Genomic DNA, 17,781 nt, shown 5'->3' with positions numbered 1-17,781 from the left:
TACTCTTTAATCCTTCCAGTACTTATTAGCTGCTGAATACTACAGAGAAAATGATTTTCTTTTTGGAACACAGAGCTCTCTGCTGAATTACGAGCACAGTGCATCTCTGTCCATTTTAGGAACTGTCTAGAGTAGCAGAAAATCCCCATAGCAAACATATGCTGCCCTTGACAGTTTCTAAAATGGACAGAGATGTTAGCAGAGAGCACTGTGGTTATGATGTCAGCAGAGAGCACTGTGTTCCAAAAAGAAAATAATTTTCTCTGTAGTATTCAGCAGCTAATAAGTACTGGAAGGATTAAGATTTTTTTAATAGAAGTAATTTATAAATCTGTTTAATTTAACTTACCTGCACCAGTTGATTAAAAAAAAAAAAAAGTTTTCCACCGGAGTACCCCTTTAAAGATTAATAAAATGTTAAATAAATTAAATATACACCAAACACACACATGAACTAAACTTATTTTATATAACAATTCATTAATATATTTTTAAAAAGGTGACCGTTTCCCTTTTAAGCCGTTCATGAAAACATAATCCAGAGAGCTGGATCTAAGAATGGTACGAAGGTTCACCTTCCAACAAGGCAATGGGGAAACTTATCAAAACCTGTGCAGAGGAAAAGTTGGCCAGTTGCCCATAGGAACCAATCAGATGACTTCTTTCTTTTTTCAGAGGCCTTTTCAAAAATGAACGAAGCGAGCTGATCAATGCTGGGAGCTGTAGTACCTGCATTAATAGACAGATCGCAACAGGTGTCAGAAGTTACATTCGCTGCAAATCTGTCTATTAATGCAGGTACTACATCTCCCAGCATGGAGCAGAATGTGCTCCATGTGTGAAGTAGTTGTACCTGCAGTTAAGGACAGATCACAGCGGATGTCACTCCTGACACCCGATGCCATCGTCCTTTCTATTGCAGAGATGCGGAGCGGCTCTCTACAGCGCTCGCGTCTTTGCACTATACTCCGGCTGGCCAGTGATATGAATAGAACATCACTCGTTCATATTTGATCGGCTGCAACCGGCTGGGCAGAAAATATGAATGAAGGAAAGGAATTTCTATTCACATCACTGGCTGGCCCTGAGTACAGAGCAGAGATTCGAGCACTGAGTGACACCCTGGGCGATATGTCTATTAATACAGGTACTACTACTCCCATCATGAAACAATCTGTTCCATGCTGGTAGTAGTACTACCTAAGAGAAAAAAATACATTTTCCCATCCCTACTGCATTTTTTTTTGGTACCCAACAAATTTTGCAAAAAAAACGCCAAAGGGGCCAAAAATGCAATTTCCGCTCAAATGCAAAAATGTCAGACACAGGAAATTGCACTGGCATTTTTTTCTGCCATTTTTTTCACACAAAATAACGCAGGAAAGAAAACCAAGTGGAAACTTAGTCTAAACCTTACAGCATTATCCCCAAGAAGACTGGAGGCTGTAATTGCTTTCAAAGGGGCTGGAGGCTGTAATTGCTTCCAAAGGGGCTTCAATTACAGTCATGGCCGTAAATGTTGGCACCCCTGGAATTTTTCAAGAAAATTAAGTATTTCTCACAGAAAAGGATTGCAGTAACACATGTTTTGCTATACACATGTTTATTCTCGTTGTGTGTATTGGAACTAAACCAAAAAAGGGAGGAGAAAAACCAAATTGGACATAATGTCACACCAAACTCCAAAAATGGGCTGGATTGTTTCAAGCAAAACTCATCTGGGGCAAGTAACAGGTGTGAGCAATATAAAAATCACACCTGAAAGCAGATAAAAAGGATAGAAGTTCACTTAGCTTTTGCATTGTGTTTCTGTGTGTGCCACACTAAGCATGGACAACAGAAAGAAGGGAAGAGAACTGTCTGAGGACTTGAGAACCAAAATTGTGGAAAAATATCAACAATCTCACGGTTACAAGTCAATCTCCGGAGATCTAGATTTGCCTTTGTCCACAGTGCGCAACATTATCAAGAAGTTTGCAACCCATGGCACTGTAGCTAATCTCCCTGGGCGTGGACGGAAGAGAAAAATTTATGAAAGGTGTCAACGCAGGATAGTCCTGATGGTGAATAAGCAGCCCCAAACAAGTTCCAAAAGATATTCAAGCTGTCCTGCAAGCTCAGGGAGCATCATTGTCAGCGCAACATTTAAATTAAATGAAACGCTATGGCAGGAGACCCAGGAGGACCCCACTGCTGACACAGACATAAAAAAAGCAAGACTACATTTTGCCAAAATGAACTTGAATAAGCCAAAATCCTTCTGGTAAAACATCTTGTGGACAGATGAGACCAAGATCAAGAGCTATTTGGTAAAGCACATAATTCTACTGTTTACTAAAAAAAGGAATACGGCCTACAAAGAAAAGAACACAGTGCCTACAGTGAAATATGGTGGAGGTTCAATGATGTTTTGTTGTTGTTTTGCTACCTCTGGCACTGGGTGCCTTGAATGTGTACAAGGCATCATGAAATTTGAGGATTACCAATGGATTTTGGGTCGCACTGTGCAGCCCAGTGTCAGAAAGCTGGGTTTGCATCCAAGATCTTGGGTCTTCCAGCAGGACAATGACCCCAAACATACGTCAAAGCACCCAAAAATGGATGGCAACAAAGCACTGGAGAGTTCTGAAGTGGCCAGCAATGAGTCCAGATCTAAATCCCATTGAACACCTGTGGAGAGATCTTAAAATTGCTGTTGGGAAAAGGCGCCCTTCCAATAAGAGAGACCTGGAGCAGTTTGCAAAGGAAGAGTGGTCCAACATTCCAGCTGAGAGGTGTAAGAAGCTTATTGATGGTTATAGGAAGTGACTGATTTCAGTTATTTTATCCAAAGGGTGTGCAACCAAATATTAAGTTAAGGGTGCCAATAATTTTGACCAGCCCATATTTAGAGTTTGGTGTGACATTATGTCCAACTTGCTTTTTTTTTCCCTTTCTTTATTGGTTTAGTTCCAATACACACAAAGGGAATAAACATGTGTATAGCAAAACATGTGTTACTGCAATCCTTTTCTGTGAGAAATACTTGATTTTCTTGAAAAGTTTCAGGGGTGCCAACATTTACAGCCATGACTGTACTAAGTAAAGGGTATGAATACTTATGCCAAAGAAATCTTTGCTAGTTTATAAAAAAGAAAAAAAGTTAACTATTGCAAACATTCTGTTTACACTTTGTCATTATGGGGTATTGAGGGCAGAATTACTTTTTAATTTAGTGTAAGACTGCATTATAACAAAAAGTGAAAGGGTCTAAAAACTTTTCAAATGCACTTTATAATGTTCATGTATGTTTTGGTACATTTGTTGGTTTGTATCTTGCAGCCAGCAGGTGTCACTATTTCAAATGATATTCATAGAAAGGATAAAAGTACTTCAGTACAGTGTACAGACCCGCTTGTTGAACAAGTTATCCAGGATTGACAATTTTCTTTCAAACATGCCCAGAATGCCGCCATTTAACCACCTTCAGACCTTAAAGGGGTACTCCATTCCCTTGCTTTTGCAGCTCCGCTCCCCATATATTTTATAACAAATTTTTTATAATTTTTTAATAAATTGTGTGCGTTTCACTTTTTTTTCTCTATTTTTTACATTTTTAGGTAGTACTAGTACTCCCAGCATGTAACACACTGTTCCATGATGGGAGTAGTAGTAGTAATGGTACTATAGACATATCACCCCGGGTGTCACTCCTGACACCCGATACGATCATCCATAATATAGCAGAGATGCGGCTCTATACAGTGCTCGCATCTCTGCTCTGTACTCCGGCCAGTGATGTGTATAGAACAGCATTCATATTTTCTGCCCAGAGCTGTGATTGGCCGGATGGTTGCAGCCAATCACAGCTCCGAGGAAAATATCAATGAGTGGCCAACCGGAATACAGAGCAGAGATGCGAGAGATGTATACTGCCGCTCCATCTCTGCTATAGACAGGACGATCCCAGTGGATGTCAGTAGTGAAATCCACTGTGATGTATCCTTAACTGCAAGTACTACTACTCCCAACATGGAGCACACTCTGCTCCATGCTGGGAGCTGTAGTACCTGCATTAATAGACAGATCGCAGCGAGTGTAACTTATGACACCCGCTGCGATCTGTCTATTAATGCAGGTACTACAGCTCCCAGCATGGAGCAGAGTGTACTCCATGTTGGGAGTAGTAGTACTTGCAGTTAAGGACACATCACAGTGGAGGTTACTACTTACACCGGCTGTAATCCTCCTGTATAATGTATAGATGCAGCCGCTTTTCTCTGGTCCCCTGCACGGCTGTATATATGCACATATTCATATATCCCACAGAGAGCTGTGATTGGCTGGAACCATCTGGCCAATCACAGCTCTGCGGGAAATATAAATATGTGTATATATACAGCAGTGCAGGGGACCATAGAAGAGCGGCCGCCGCATCTATACATTATACAGGAGGATCGCAACGGGCGATCTGTCTATTAGTACAGGTACTACTACTCCCATCATAGAACACTGTGTTCCATGCTGGGAGTAGTAGTACTACCTAAAAAAAATGTAAAAAATAAAGAAAAAAGTGAAAAACACACACACTACATTTTTATTATTGTCGGCTACATTTTTAGGTCCCCGCCCACCCACATAAATTGATCCCTGTTTAAAAAGTAATACAAATTTTGTTTTAAAAAAAGATGCATTTTGATCTGAAAAACGCCAAAAGGATAAAAAAAAAAAAAAAAAAACGCCAAAGTGAAAAATGCCAAGTGGAATAAGAATTTTGCGATTTCTCATTGATTTACAGCTAACATCTGGCCGCAGCGTTTTTTGGCCGAAAAAAACGCCATGCGGCAGAATTGGCGTTTTTCTTTTCGTTTTCACGCCTAAGCAGATTATTCACCTCTCCCTATTGCAATGAAGTACCTATTATGCATGTTTATAGGGATGTTGAGGGACATAGCAGTCAGCCAAACTAGGTAATTAAAGAAGCACTCAGTATATTTTTTGTTGTTCTTTTTGCCCATATAATACATGTTCCTTACAGTATTCCTGCAGTGTCCTCTGTCTCAATCAAGCTCAACTACATCCATTCATCACTGCAACTGTGTCATGTGACCACCAGTCCTCTAATCCATAGACAGAAAGTAGGTCAGATTACTTGTGGCAGCACAAAACCCCTCCCCACCCAGCCCCATCCTCCATCTGCTGTAGTAGCAGAGTGCCCATTAAATAGATCAATGCAATATATACTTTTTGTATTGCATTGATGAATATAAGAAACCCAGTGATCGCTTAAAAAAGGACTTAAAAAAATAAAATAAAATAAGTTATGGCACAAAATATTATCTCTCACACAGCTCTAACATAAAAAGGTGTTAGGACCAAAACATATACTGTATATTTTTTATAGTAGTAAAACAAAAATTATACAAATGTTAGTATTTATGTAGTCATATTGGTACATAAATTTGAGTTGTCAGTTAAAATTTCTGGTAATCTTTGCACATGTTTTTTTCCAGTTTCATCTCACAATTTTATGCCTGGTTTACAAAATATTACATGGCTAAATAAAGGAAGGCCTGCAAAAAATAAGCCCACATATGGCTCTGTAGATGGAAACACAAAAACGTTATGGATCTTGGGTAAAAAAAAAATCCTTGGCAAATAATAAAAAATTTCCATGCCAGAAAGGGGCTACTGCAAAGCTGTTGATCTGGTACCTGTTACCTTGGTATAAAAAGCTAATGAAAATTATCGAACACATATTTGGCTGAAGTCCAGTAGTTCTTCATAGTGATGATGCTTAGGCTCTTGTTTTCTCCTGTTTGGCTGCCATTTTGTGCCCAACACATCACATTTTCATGTGACTTGGGCAGTGCTTCTGAGCTCAGACTCAGTGCCGCCCACCTACTGAACTTGATGCTGTGCTACGATCGGAAGTCTCATGTCTCACGCCCATTTCCATAGCATGGGCTGTCAATGAGGGCGTCTACTAGGTTGAATGGGCTGGTCAGAGAGTGGGAGCTCTAGGCATCATGGGGATTGTAGACAAAAGGCAGAGCACTGTGCACTGGAAGCATGAAAGAAAGCCTGGTCTGAGATAAAATGGGTCTGAAAAGGACCAGTAAGCCTAAAGGATCCAAAAAGTTTAGATTTTTTTTTTTTACCACCCGATGCTGAATAACCCCTTTAATAAAGGTTACGTTTGGACTGCTGATTTTCATGTTGCCATATATATACGGTATATATTTATTAGATTTTTATTTGATTTTTTTCAGAGAAAAGGCCAGCATGGTGATCCCTGAGGAGAGAGAAGGAAGAGATGACACAAACTTGGATCTTCTGAGAGATGTTTCCCAAGCCTCAGATGCCACTGATACCCGCAAAGCTGGTAGGTGGTGTGAGATACCGTCAGGGAAAGTTCATAGAATTGTAAATATTTTTTTAAGCTGATTATTTTCACCATGTAAATGTGATTTAAAAGCTTTTGTTCTCAGATGGTTATCTGATATTTCTTACAATGAAATCTTAAATGTAAATAGATACAGTTCTGCAAGAATGTTGTGGCCATCTTAGTCTCCCCAGCTATTTGCATCAGTTATATTATTAACCGTTGAAGTAAAGAAATGATGTGTGCTGTAAATCCTAATGAGACCACATAAACATTGGTCATCATCCGGAATGGCTGCAAGTGGCTACTGCTACTTAACCCCTTAACGACCACGGACGTAAATGTACGTCCTGGTTTGGCGGGACTTCGCGCACCAGGACGTACATTTACGGCCTGTGTATTACCGAGAGCATCGGAACGGTGCTCGCGTCATACACGGCAGGTTCCGGCTGCTAGCAGCAGCCGGGGACCCGCCGGTAATGGCTGACATCCGCGATTGCGCGGATGTCAGCCATTAACCCCTCAGATGCAGTGATCAATACAGATCATGGCATCTGCGGCAGTGCAGTACTGCCACGGCGATCCGATCATCCAGCATGGCGGCCGGAGGTTCCCTCACCTGGCTCCGGCCGTCTCCCGGGGTCTTCTGCTCTGGTTTGAGATCGAGCAGACCAGAGCAGAAGATCACCGATAATACTGATCGGTGCTATGTCCTATACATAGCACTGAACAGTGTTAGCAATCAAATGATTGCTATAGATAGTCCCTATGGGGACATAAAAAGTGTAAATAAAAAAGTAGAAAAATGTAAAAATAAAAAGTAAAAAAAAGTGAAAAATCCCCTTCCCCAATAAAAATTGAAATTGTCAGTTTTTCCCATTTTTTTTTTTATAAACATATTTGGTATCGCCGCGTGCGTAAATGTCTGAACTATCAAAATATAATGTTAATCATCCCCTACGGTGAATGGCGTAAACATAAAAAATAAAAAAATTCCAAAAATGCTGCTTTTTTGTTACATTTTATTTTAAAAATGTATAAAAAATTATCTAAAAGTTTTATATAGGCAAATGTGGTATTGATATAAAGTACAGATGACGGCGCAAAGAATGAGCCCTCATACCACCCTATATATGGAAAAATGAAAAAGTTATAGGTGGTCAAAATAGGGCGATTTTAGATTACTGATTTTGTACAAAAAGTTTTAGATTTTTTTTTAAGCAGTACAAAAATATCAAAGTATCTAGCCATGGGTATCATTTTAATCGTATTGACCCACAGAATAAAGAACACATATCATTTTTACCATAAAGTCTACAGTGTGAAAACAAAACCCTCCAAAATGTGCAAAATTGTGGTTTTCATTTTAAATTTCCTCCCTAAAAAAAAAAATTGGGGGTTCGCCGTACATTTTATGGTATAATGAGAGGTTTCATTACAAAGTACAATTGGTCACACAAAAAACAAGCCCTCATATGGGTCTGTAGATGGAAATATAAGAGTTATGGATTTTAGAAGGAGAGGATGAAAAAAAGAAAACACAAAAATAAAATTGGCCTGGTCCTTAAGGTTAAAATGGGTTTGGTCCTTAAGGAGTTAAAGAGGTACTCCACTTTATTACAACATATCCCCTATCCAAAGGATTGGGGATAATTTTCTGATCACAAAGTGGGGGGGGGGGGGGTTCTGACCTCTGGTACCCCTGTCTATCTCCTGTACAATTCCCTGCTCTCCCCTCTTCATTGAGGGTCTGTCACTCCTCCACTGGATGCTCCTCCCCCCTCCCTGAGATGCACTGGTGCTGAACAAAAGTGACTGACCAGTGACTCGGCCAATAACCGGCCGAGACTGGGTCTGAGAAGCGATGGACCCTGCATAAAGCAGTGAGGCCCGGGCATTGTACAGGAAATCATGTGGGGTCCCAGAGGTCAAACCCCTGAGATAAGTTTTTATAAATTAGAGTACCTTTTTAAAGTGTACCCATCGCTCTTTTTCCATTTCTGTTATTCTGCCCTAAATAATTTATTTCACAATACTCTATATCTGATACTAAGAGCCAAATCCTCTGCTTCCCTTAACACAGCCATATTGAGTTACTGACTAATCTCTGGAGATTTCTTCATAGCTGTTCTTTTGTACTCCGGTGCTAAGACATCTTATCCCCATCCAAAGAATAGGGGATTAGATGCCTGATCGCGGGGGTCCCGCCGCTAGGGACCACCGTGATCTTCCACGCCGCAACCCATTAGAATCAGCCCCTGGTGCGTGCTTGCTCCGGGTCTGATTACTGGCAATAACTGGGACGGAGCATAGTGACATCACGGCTCCGCCCCCGTGTGACGTCACGCTCTGCCCCCTCAGTGCAAGCCTATGGACGTGTGACGTCACCATGCTCCGTTCCTGTGATCGCCAGTAATCGGGCTGATTCTAACGGGGTGCAGTGTGGAAGATCATGGGGGTCCCCAGCAGCAGGACCCCCACGATCAGGCATCTTATCCCCTATCTTATCCTTTGGATAGGGGATAAGATGTCTTAGCGCCGGAGTACCCCTTTAACTGGTTATAACTGTTCCCTTTGCCAATAATTGATAATGCCAGACTGTGTTGATTCATCATGTTTTACTGACAATTTGAAAGGTTAGCACACAGTTGTTGATGCTGTTATTCCTCCTGGAAATGTTTGTATAAATAAAGACACCATTTAGAGATCTAGAAAAATGTACTCTAGTGTTGCAGTATTTTTTAATGAGAAATTATTGAGGAAAAGTATTATTGCGTTTAGTGGAAGATTTCTGTAGTGTCCTGTTGTATTTTAGATACTTGTGTGAACTTATATCAATGTCCTATTCTTAGGCATTAGGCAATGGCCTATCCCCACGCAATCAGCACACCAATGGGATCACTGTAATTCCTTGAAGGGAACCTTTCATCACTTTCATGCTGCCTTAACCACGAGTCATTAGGGTGGTCCCTGGTCGCTTCTGTCTGCTCTATTGGTCTTGATTGATATATATATATATCTTGCCTAAAGGAGATTTCTTATCAATCAAGGCTGGAGGGACTGGAAGAAGCTGTTGAGGACTGACATGTGGTTCAGGGAACAGGGATGACCAGTTCCCTTTAACTGTAAAGCCAACATAGAAATGTTGTGTATTGGGAATCATTGAGCATTTTTTAACTTAGGTGACTTAGATGCTTATTAGCTAAAAGAGATTCTCTAGATAAGATAGAAGTTTATTGCTCTGCAGGTACTTTAGGTTTAAAATGGGTTGAAAAACTGTAAGATGTGTCCCTAACCACAAGACGTTTCTCTGTGTCTTATCCCTTGGACATCCTCTGATGTATTTTTATGTTTTTATAACATGTTGCTATGTTATTTACTTAAACCCCTCTGGTATTTTATATGTACTTCACATGGGAAGTTAATGGCACAAAATCATCTACTTGCCACGTTTGTCATTCTAGTTCTCTTTGATTTTTAGGCGGCCAACAGCGGAAGAATGTGCAGCACAATATCATTGTCGACATGAGGGAATTCCGAAGTGAGTTACCATCTCTGATCCACAGACGCGGCATTGACATAGAACCTGTCACTCTAGAAGTGGGAGATTATATTCTGACACCAGACATATGTGTAGAGAGGAAAAGTGTGAGCGACTTGATTGGTTCATTGAACAATGGACGTCTCTTCACACAAAGCGTTTCTATGTGCCGATACTACAAGCGGCCTATTCTTCTGATAGAATTTGACCCCAACAAGCCATTCTCCCTCACTTCTCGAAGCTCACTCCACCAGGAAATTTCAGTTAATGACATTACCTCAAAAATCACCCTTCTTACCCTTCACTTTCCTAGACTTCGCATTCTGTGGTGTCCATCACCTTACGCCACTGCAGAACTGTTTGAGGAGCTGAAGCAGAACAGGCCACAACCTGATGCTGCAACTGCCATGGCTATTACTGCTGACTCGGAAACCATCCCAGAGTCTGAGAAATATAATCCAGGCCCTCAGGACTTCCTTCTAAAGATGCCAGGGGTCAATGCCAAAAATTGTCGAGCAATAATGAATCATGTAAAGAACATAGCAGAACTGACAATGCTATCTCTAGAGAGATTGTCTGAGATTCTCGGAAACTCCAATGCAGCAAAACAACTTTATGATTTTATTCACACATCTTACACAGAAGCAATTTCCCAGGGGAAAGCAAAACGTTGATGTATGAGTGTGTGTGTATATACAGTCATGGTTGTAAATGTTGGCACCCCTGAAATATTTCTAGAAAATTAAGTATTTCTCACAGAAAAGGATTGCAGTAACACCTGTTTTGCTATACACATGTTTATTCCCTTTGTGTGTTTTGGAACTAAACCAAAAAAGGGAGAGAAAAAAGCTAATTGGACATAATGTCACACCAATCTCCAAAAATGGGCTGGACAAAATTATTGGCACCCTTAACTTAACATTTGGTCACACACCCTTTGGAAAAAATTATTGAAATCAGTCGCTTCCTATAACCATCAATAAGCTTCTTACGCCTCTCAGATGGAATGTCGGCCCACTCTTCCTTTGTAAACTGCTCCAGGTCTCTCTTATTGGAGGGGCGCCTTTTCCCAACAGCAATTTTAAGATCTCTCCACAGGTGTTCAATGGGATTTAGATCTGGACTCATTGCTGGCCACTTCAGAGCTCTCCAGCGCTTTGTTGCCATCCATTTCTGGATGCTTTTTGACATATGTTTGGGGTCCTTGTCCTGCTGGAAGACCCAAGATCTCCAACGCAAACCCAGCTTTCTGACACTGGGCTGTACAGTGTGCCCCAAAATCCATTGGTAATCCTCAGATTTCATGATGCCCACATCACATATTCAAGGCACCCAGTGCCAGAGGCAGCAAAACAACCACAAAACATCATTGAACCTCTGCCATATTTCACTGTAGGTACTGTGTTCTTTTTTTTTTTTGTAGGCCTCATTCCATTTTTGGTAAAAAGCTCTATCTTGGTCTCATCTGTCCACAAGATGTTTTCCCAGAAGGATTTTGGCTTACTGAAGTTCATTTTGGCAAAATGTAGTCTTGCTTTTTTATGTCTCTGTGTCAGCAGTGGGGTGGTCCTGGGTCTCCTGCCATAGCGTTTCATTTCATTTAAATGTCGATGGATAGTTCGCGCTGACACAGATGCTCCCTGAGCCTGCAGGACAGCTTGAATATCTTTGGAACTTGTTTGGGGCTGCTTGTTCACCATCCGGACTATCCTGCATTGACACCTTTCATAAAGTTTTCTCTTTTGTCCATGCCCAGGGAGATTAGCTACAGTGCCATGGGTTGCAACCTTCTTGATAATGTTGCGCACTGTGGACAAAGGCAAATCTAGATCTCTGGAGATGGACTTGTAACCTTCAGATTGTTGATATTTTTCTCCAATTTTGGTTCTCAAGTCCTCAGACAGTTCTCTTCTCTTTCTGTTGCCCATGCTTAGTGTGGCACACGCAGACACACAATTCAAAGACTAAGTGAACTTCTCTCCTTTTTTATCTGCTTTCAGGTGTGATTTTTATATTGCCCACACCTGTTACTTGCTCCAGGTGAGTTTAAAGGAGCATCACATGCTTGAAACAATCTTATTTTTCCACAATTTTGAAAGGGTGCCAATAATTTTGCCCAGACCATTTTTGGAGTTTGGTGTGACAATATGTGCAATTTGCTTTTTTTTTTCCTCCCTTTTTTGGTTTAGTTTCAATACACACAAAGGGAATAAACGTGTGTAGCAAAATGTGTTACTGCAATCTTTTTCTGTGAGAAATCCTTCATTTTCTAGAAAAATTTCAGGGGTGCCAACATTTACGGCCATGACTGGATATAGATAGGTGCTAGTGTCTAAGACACGATCACGGTCCATTTAGATGGCTCAGCACTCTAAAAGTTCATGCAAAAAACTTGTACATTTATTCACCACAAATCTTCAGCAATGTTTTAGCTCAATAATAGAGCCTTTTTCAAGCTTTGTTGAGCTGGAACGTTGCTGGAGATATGTGGTGAATAAACGCACAAGGTTTTTGCATGAACTTTTGGAGTGCTGCACTATTGTCTGTTGAAAGATAGAGAAAGAGAGAAAGATATTTAGATAGGTAGATAGATAGATTTAAAGAAGATATTTATTTCATAAATATATGCAATTATTCCTATTTTTCATCAAATAGCAGCTACTAACAAATATTTTTTTTACGTAATAGTTAGATTTTCTCCTATTTATAATACCTTGTATCCCCTGGGAACTTGCTGTTATGAAGGCAAAAATAACATAATTTACTGTCCATTATTTTTCAGTAACATCACAGTTAAAGGGGTAGTCCAGCGAAAAAATATCCACAGGATAGGGGATTAGGGGATAAGTGTTTGATCACGGTGTGTCTGACCGGTAGGACCCATCCATAATTTCCTGCCCGGCACCCTGGCTCTCTGAGAGGAGCGAGTGCTACAGACAGCACGCACTCCTCTCAGAGACCTGGGGCACCCAGCAGGAGATTGTGGGGTGTCCCAATTGTCAGACCCCACACAATCAAACACTTATCCCCTATCCTATGGAGTTATCTAAGTTATTTTTCGCCTCACTACTTCTTTAACGTAAAGTCTGCAGTGGAATGTTCATCATCCACAAGTGGACGTGTTTGGAGTTGTACATCAGCATTACAGCCAGTAAATTGGGAGCTGCCTTATTTGAATACAGGTCATGCTATAATTGAACTGTATTTTAAAGGTAATCTGTCATCAGTTTTATGCTGCCCAAACCGCTGGGATGCATAAAATTGTTGCGGCAGCGCAATACCGGGACACTTTGAGTTACTCTTACCTGAGTAACTAGTCATGCAGGTGGGTCCCAACGGCTGCTTCCTACCCAGCCTGCCTAAGTGATGCGTCTTTCCCTATTTGTGTATAGCGAGAGATATGTCATTCAGTACTGGCAGGACAGAGAACAGCTTTCAAGACCTGCCCCATGACTAATTACCTGGGTCCCAATGCCACACAGATCCTTAGGTTCTGGATGGTATTATAACTCTGCTTCATTTATTTCAATAAAACTGAGATGCAATACCACTAAAAAACTAAGGACAAGAAGGGTGCTGTTTTTGTAAGAAAGCAGCTATGTTTTACTGACACAGCACAGGTATATCTGAACTACTGTGTAAAAGCCCTATAGCAGCATGGCTGTAATCTGAAATGGACAACGCTAGTTACAGATTCCTTTTAAAATAAAAATGGCTTTTTCCTTTGCTGTATTTGTATCTGTATTTAGTTGCTCATATTGCTTGAAAGACTCTTCTGATTTTCTGTATCCAGTTGCTTATACATCTATAAGAGCAACACTGGTATTGGTAGAGGACTACGGTAGTTAATACTGATACTTATATCACTACAATCATCTTTTTCCTTCTCAGCACATTATTCACATATTATTAAAGGCAACACAATGAGTTCTGCCCTTCTACTCTGCACTACTGAAAATCCTACTTTATTCAGTCTATTAAATCACTATCAATTGGTGATCCAAAAATTGTTACAGATGTTTCTTTCATTACTCTTGTTATATGAATAACACCATTTTCTAGCACCAACTTAATTTGAAATGTGGTATGGCAAACATTTACAAACCGTACGATAATGTAACAATCATTCCTAACCAACAATAGTTTTATCAATGACCCCTATTCAGTTATCACAAGAAAACTTACACATTAGGCAGGGGTTAAAGGGGTATTCCAGGTTTTATTAACGCCGTCACAACAGCATGTACAGCTGGACTGCACACATCATCAAGGGGCTTGCTTGTCAGGGAAGACTAGAAGCCAAGCACCCTGTGATCAGCTGTTGTCTCGAGCTGCACAGGATCCTGGGAAAGGTTCGAGACAACAGTCATCCAAAGACCAGAGGAATGCTGAACCTGGGGGAAACAGCAAAAGACCAAAAAGGGGTAGATACCTCACTCACATGTAATGCAGGTAAAGTATATAAGACATAGCTTTGCATCACGGGCACAACACTGAGCCTCCTATGCTGCAGAATGGAGCTCCACTCTGCAGCTAGACCCTTCTTCCTCACTGTGAAATCTCTCTCACAGAGAGATTTCATTTCATGTCTCCTGTGGCTGACTGCGCATACAGAGGAGAGGGGTATAGCTGCATAGTGGAGCTCTATTCTGCAGCATAGTTGGTCAGCACAGGGGACAAGGTGTCTCCTATGAAGATTCAAGCCAGATGTCACTGTGCAAAAGGGCTTAGGAATGTCCAATGTGCACCAAGCTCCTTAATTAGAATATTTACAAAAAGAGGAGTACTCATGGAGCAGAGGCACAGATAAGGGAGTGGTATGTACTGTTATCAGCGTTACCCACACTACAAATAGGTTAGTGCAGGTGATACTGATGACAGATTCCCCTTGATGGTCCAAGTCATGTGAAATTTTTGTAGGTGAGTGCAGAAACACGAGCGGATGGTAGGGTTATCTATAAAATAACAAATTGTCTATACTAGACTAAAAATAATAAAAAATCCTTCTTACACCACCCAATTTAAAGATATCGCTGCCACCACATATCAATTTCAAGCCGACAGGAAGCTATCAATCCAATCTGGATATGCTACAATTCCCAAATATAATCTGCTATCCCCAGTAGTATATCAAAACAGGAAAAAGCTTAATCCAGATCTATAATGTAGCCGAACAGGTAAGTAAATTTAAGACTATAACCTAGCTCTCTTCAAGGACAATGTATGTCTGTTTTACCAGAACTAAGGTGGGACTAAATAAATGAATGATTTATGATGAAAGAAAAATATTCACAGTACATGTAAAAACAGATAATAACCAGACAAAGTTTCACCGCACAGAAAATAAAAATAAATGGGGGAAAAAATAGAATCCTTACTTACAAAAAGTTACAGAGTTCTATTCCATGGGGTCTGGTAGGAAATGGTGTCTGGCATCCAAAATTAGATCTTGTCCCCCATGCAAGCACCCTAGCCCTCCCTGGTGTTTTTATACCCTGCTATGGACAGGTGATCCCTCTATGTTCAGCCCCTGGGCAGGACAAGGAGGAGAGATAGATGTTGCCACTTCCTTATGATGCCGTTATGCCCAAATATAGGGAGTGTCCTCTACTTTCTATCAGGAGCTATGCACACACATAATTTTAGTTCTCCATCAAATTTTCTTTCTAGGGGTATCCGACATGACCCCCTTATTGTGTATGATTTACCCAGTGCATACAGTTCGGGCAGGGATCAATACACAAGGGTCATGTGAGGACTCATTTTAAAGGTAGTATGATGGAGAATCCAACCGAATAAGATAGGTGCTATGGACATACTTCCCTGACCCCCATATTTAATATTAGAAGACATGGCATTTGCACAAGGGGGCTACTTCCCATACCTCTCTCTCATCTATTGACACCAGGTCTTGGAGTCTGTTCGGCTGGTGAAGGTGTCAAATTTACCATCCAGGCAGTGTCCATTAATTAGCACAGTTATGTTAATTGTCCCCAACTGGCCACTGGATGCAATGGCTTAGACTGTCGTCTCCTGGTAGTTTGATGAAACAGGATGGATTCTTTGGAATGTTAAACTACCACAGATAGGGGTAATGGAATTAAAAGTTGTGCATACCGAGGGACATTGATGCAGGACATATATCACCAGTAATGAATGACAAACAATCAATCACACGCAACGTCCGGAAGTTCATTAGTCCGAACGCTATGTGCGAGCTTTTGTGTTCGCGCCCGCCAAGCGTGACGTCACGCCCGGCCCCCTCGTGACGTCACGCCTGCCCCCTCAACGAAAGTCTATGGGAAGGGGGCACGACCTTTGCCACGCCCCCTTCCCATAGACTTTGGTAGAGGGGGCGGGCGTGACGTCACGAGGGGGCCGGGCGTGACGTCACGCTCGGCGGCCGCGAACACAGAAGTCCGCACACAGCGTTCGGACTAATGAACTTCCGGAAGCTACGTGCGGAGCTCCGAAAGGCAGGGCAGCGCACAACCCCTTTAATTCAAAGTTCTCAGAGGAGGCGAGGGAGCGGTTTACACTCACCAGTCGGGTAGAAACAACCTGTTCGATACTGTATACAGGACGCTGCGTCCCACGTGTATCAGCGCTAAGCACTGTGGGAGGGGATGTATCGGAGACCAATCAAGCACAGGAGGGGAAGAGCTGCTCACAGCGATGTCATCACGTGTCTTTGAACATGCGTGGTACAGTGTGTTGATTGTTGTATCGCCATCTTAATGCAGAGCAGCCAGTTTCTTGATACATATCTGTATTGGCATAAAGACAGACTTGAGCGGTATACATGTGAACTGGCATATCGCATCTCCGTGACACACAGCAATTGCCCACTGTGTCAGTATGCCGCACAAGTCCGCGGGGAGTATGGGGAACCCACACTACACCAGGGGCTCATCACCCAACACCAGATGATTGCTCAACAACATCCCCACATCATGGATCAGGGAGGCGGAGCTTAACTATAACACAGTATTGCGGGCAGTGGTCACCAATGGGGTATAAACATAAGAAAAACGTTGAAATCAATGTGAACATGACCATAGATCAAAAATAAAATGCTGATTGGCCCGATAACATAGCTCTTTGAGCCCGCTGATGAAGGGGACTCGGTTGTGGTCACGGACCATTTAAAATATATTGGAGAGGCAATGCGACAACTGGGGGACACCGATACTTACCAGCCACTTTCTAGAGATCTGAAATTGGAGATCCAGAGGAAAATTACTCAACTAATTGATGAAGCCTTCACTGCAGAAATCATTGATAAAGCCTTAAAGACTTATCTTATTGTTATACATCCTAAAACACCTTTTTTATACCCATTACCAAAGATTCACAAAACCTTGCAAGACCCACCCAGACAACCTATTTTCTCCGGGCGGGAGTCCTTGCCTAGTCATCTCTCGTCTTTCTTGGACCAAGTATTGCGTCCATATGCAGTGAAGGCTAGGTCTTACCTCTTGGAAACATGGGATTTTTGCAAAAAAATTGAAAAAGTGGTGATCCCCCAGGGTGCAATCGTGGCCTCTCTTAATGTCACTAGCATATACAGTATACATCAATCCCGCATGATCGAGGTATTATGGCAGTGCAAAAATGATTTTTCTCCAGACAAAACTAACTTTATAGTGTCAGCACTTCACATGGTCCTCACTAATAACTATTTCTCGGTCGCTTCATTGGGGGACACCTTACTGATGGGTATATGCTCTTGCCACTAGGAGGCGCTGACACTAGGAAAAATAGTCGGCTCCTCCCTGGCAGGATATGCCCGCCTACCTGCCATGAGGAACTCAGTTTTAGCTAGTGTCAGTAGGAGACAGACACATGTCTGGTCTTTTACTTGTTTTATAAGTTA

The 17,781-nt window shown here is 41.5% G+C and overlaps 1 protein-coding gene across 2 annotated transcripts in view; it reads left to right on the top strand.

Moving 5' to 3' along the window:
- Positions 1–10,652, top strand: part of ERCC4 (ERCC excision repair 4, endonuclease catalytic subunit) — a 74,595-nt gene extending 63,943 nt beyond the window's left edge. For both annotated transcript variants that reach the window (XM_056534725.1, XM_056534726.1), the window contains exons 11-12: positions 6,252–6,364; positions 9,846–10,652. In XM_056534725.1, the coding sequence (XP_056390700.1) occupies positions 6,252–6,364; positions 9,846–10,579 (847 nt within the window). In that variant the 3' untranslated portion in view covers positions 10,580–10,652. The remainder of the gene's footprint in view (positions 1–6,251; positions 6,365–9,845) is intronic.
- The last annotated feature ends 7,129 nt before the right edge of the window (positions 10,653–17,781 follow it).

This window comes from Hyla sarda, chromosome 8 (assembly GCF_029499605.1).
Source record: "Hyla sarda isolate aHylSar1 chromosome 8, aHylSar1.hap1, whole genome shotgun sequence".
In the NCBI taxonomy this organism is placed as follows: Eukaryota; Metazoa; Chordata; class Amphibia; order Anura; family Hylidae; genus Hyla; species Hyla sarda.
Note: the sequence above shows the minus strand (reverse complement) of the source record. Positions and strands in the feature narration are given on the sequence as shown.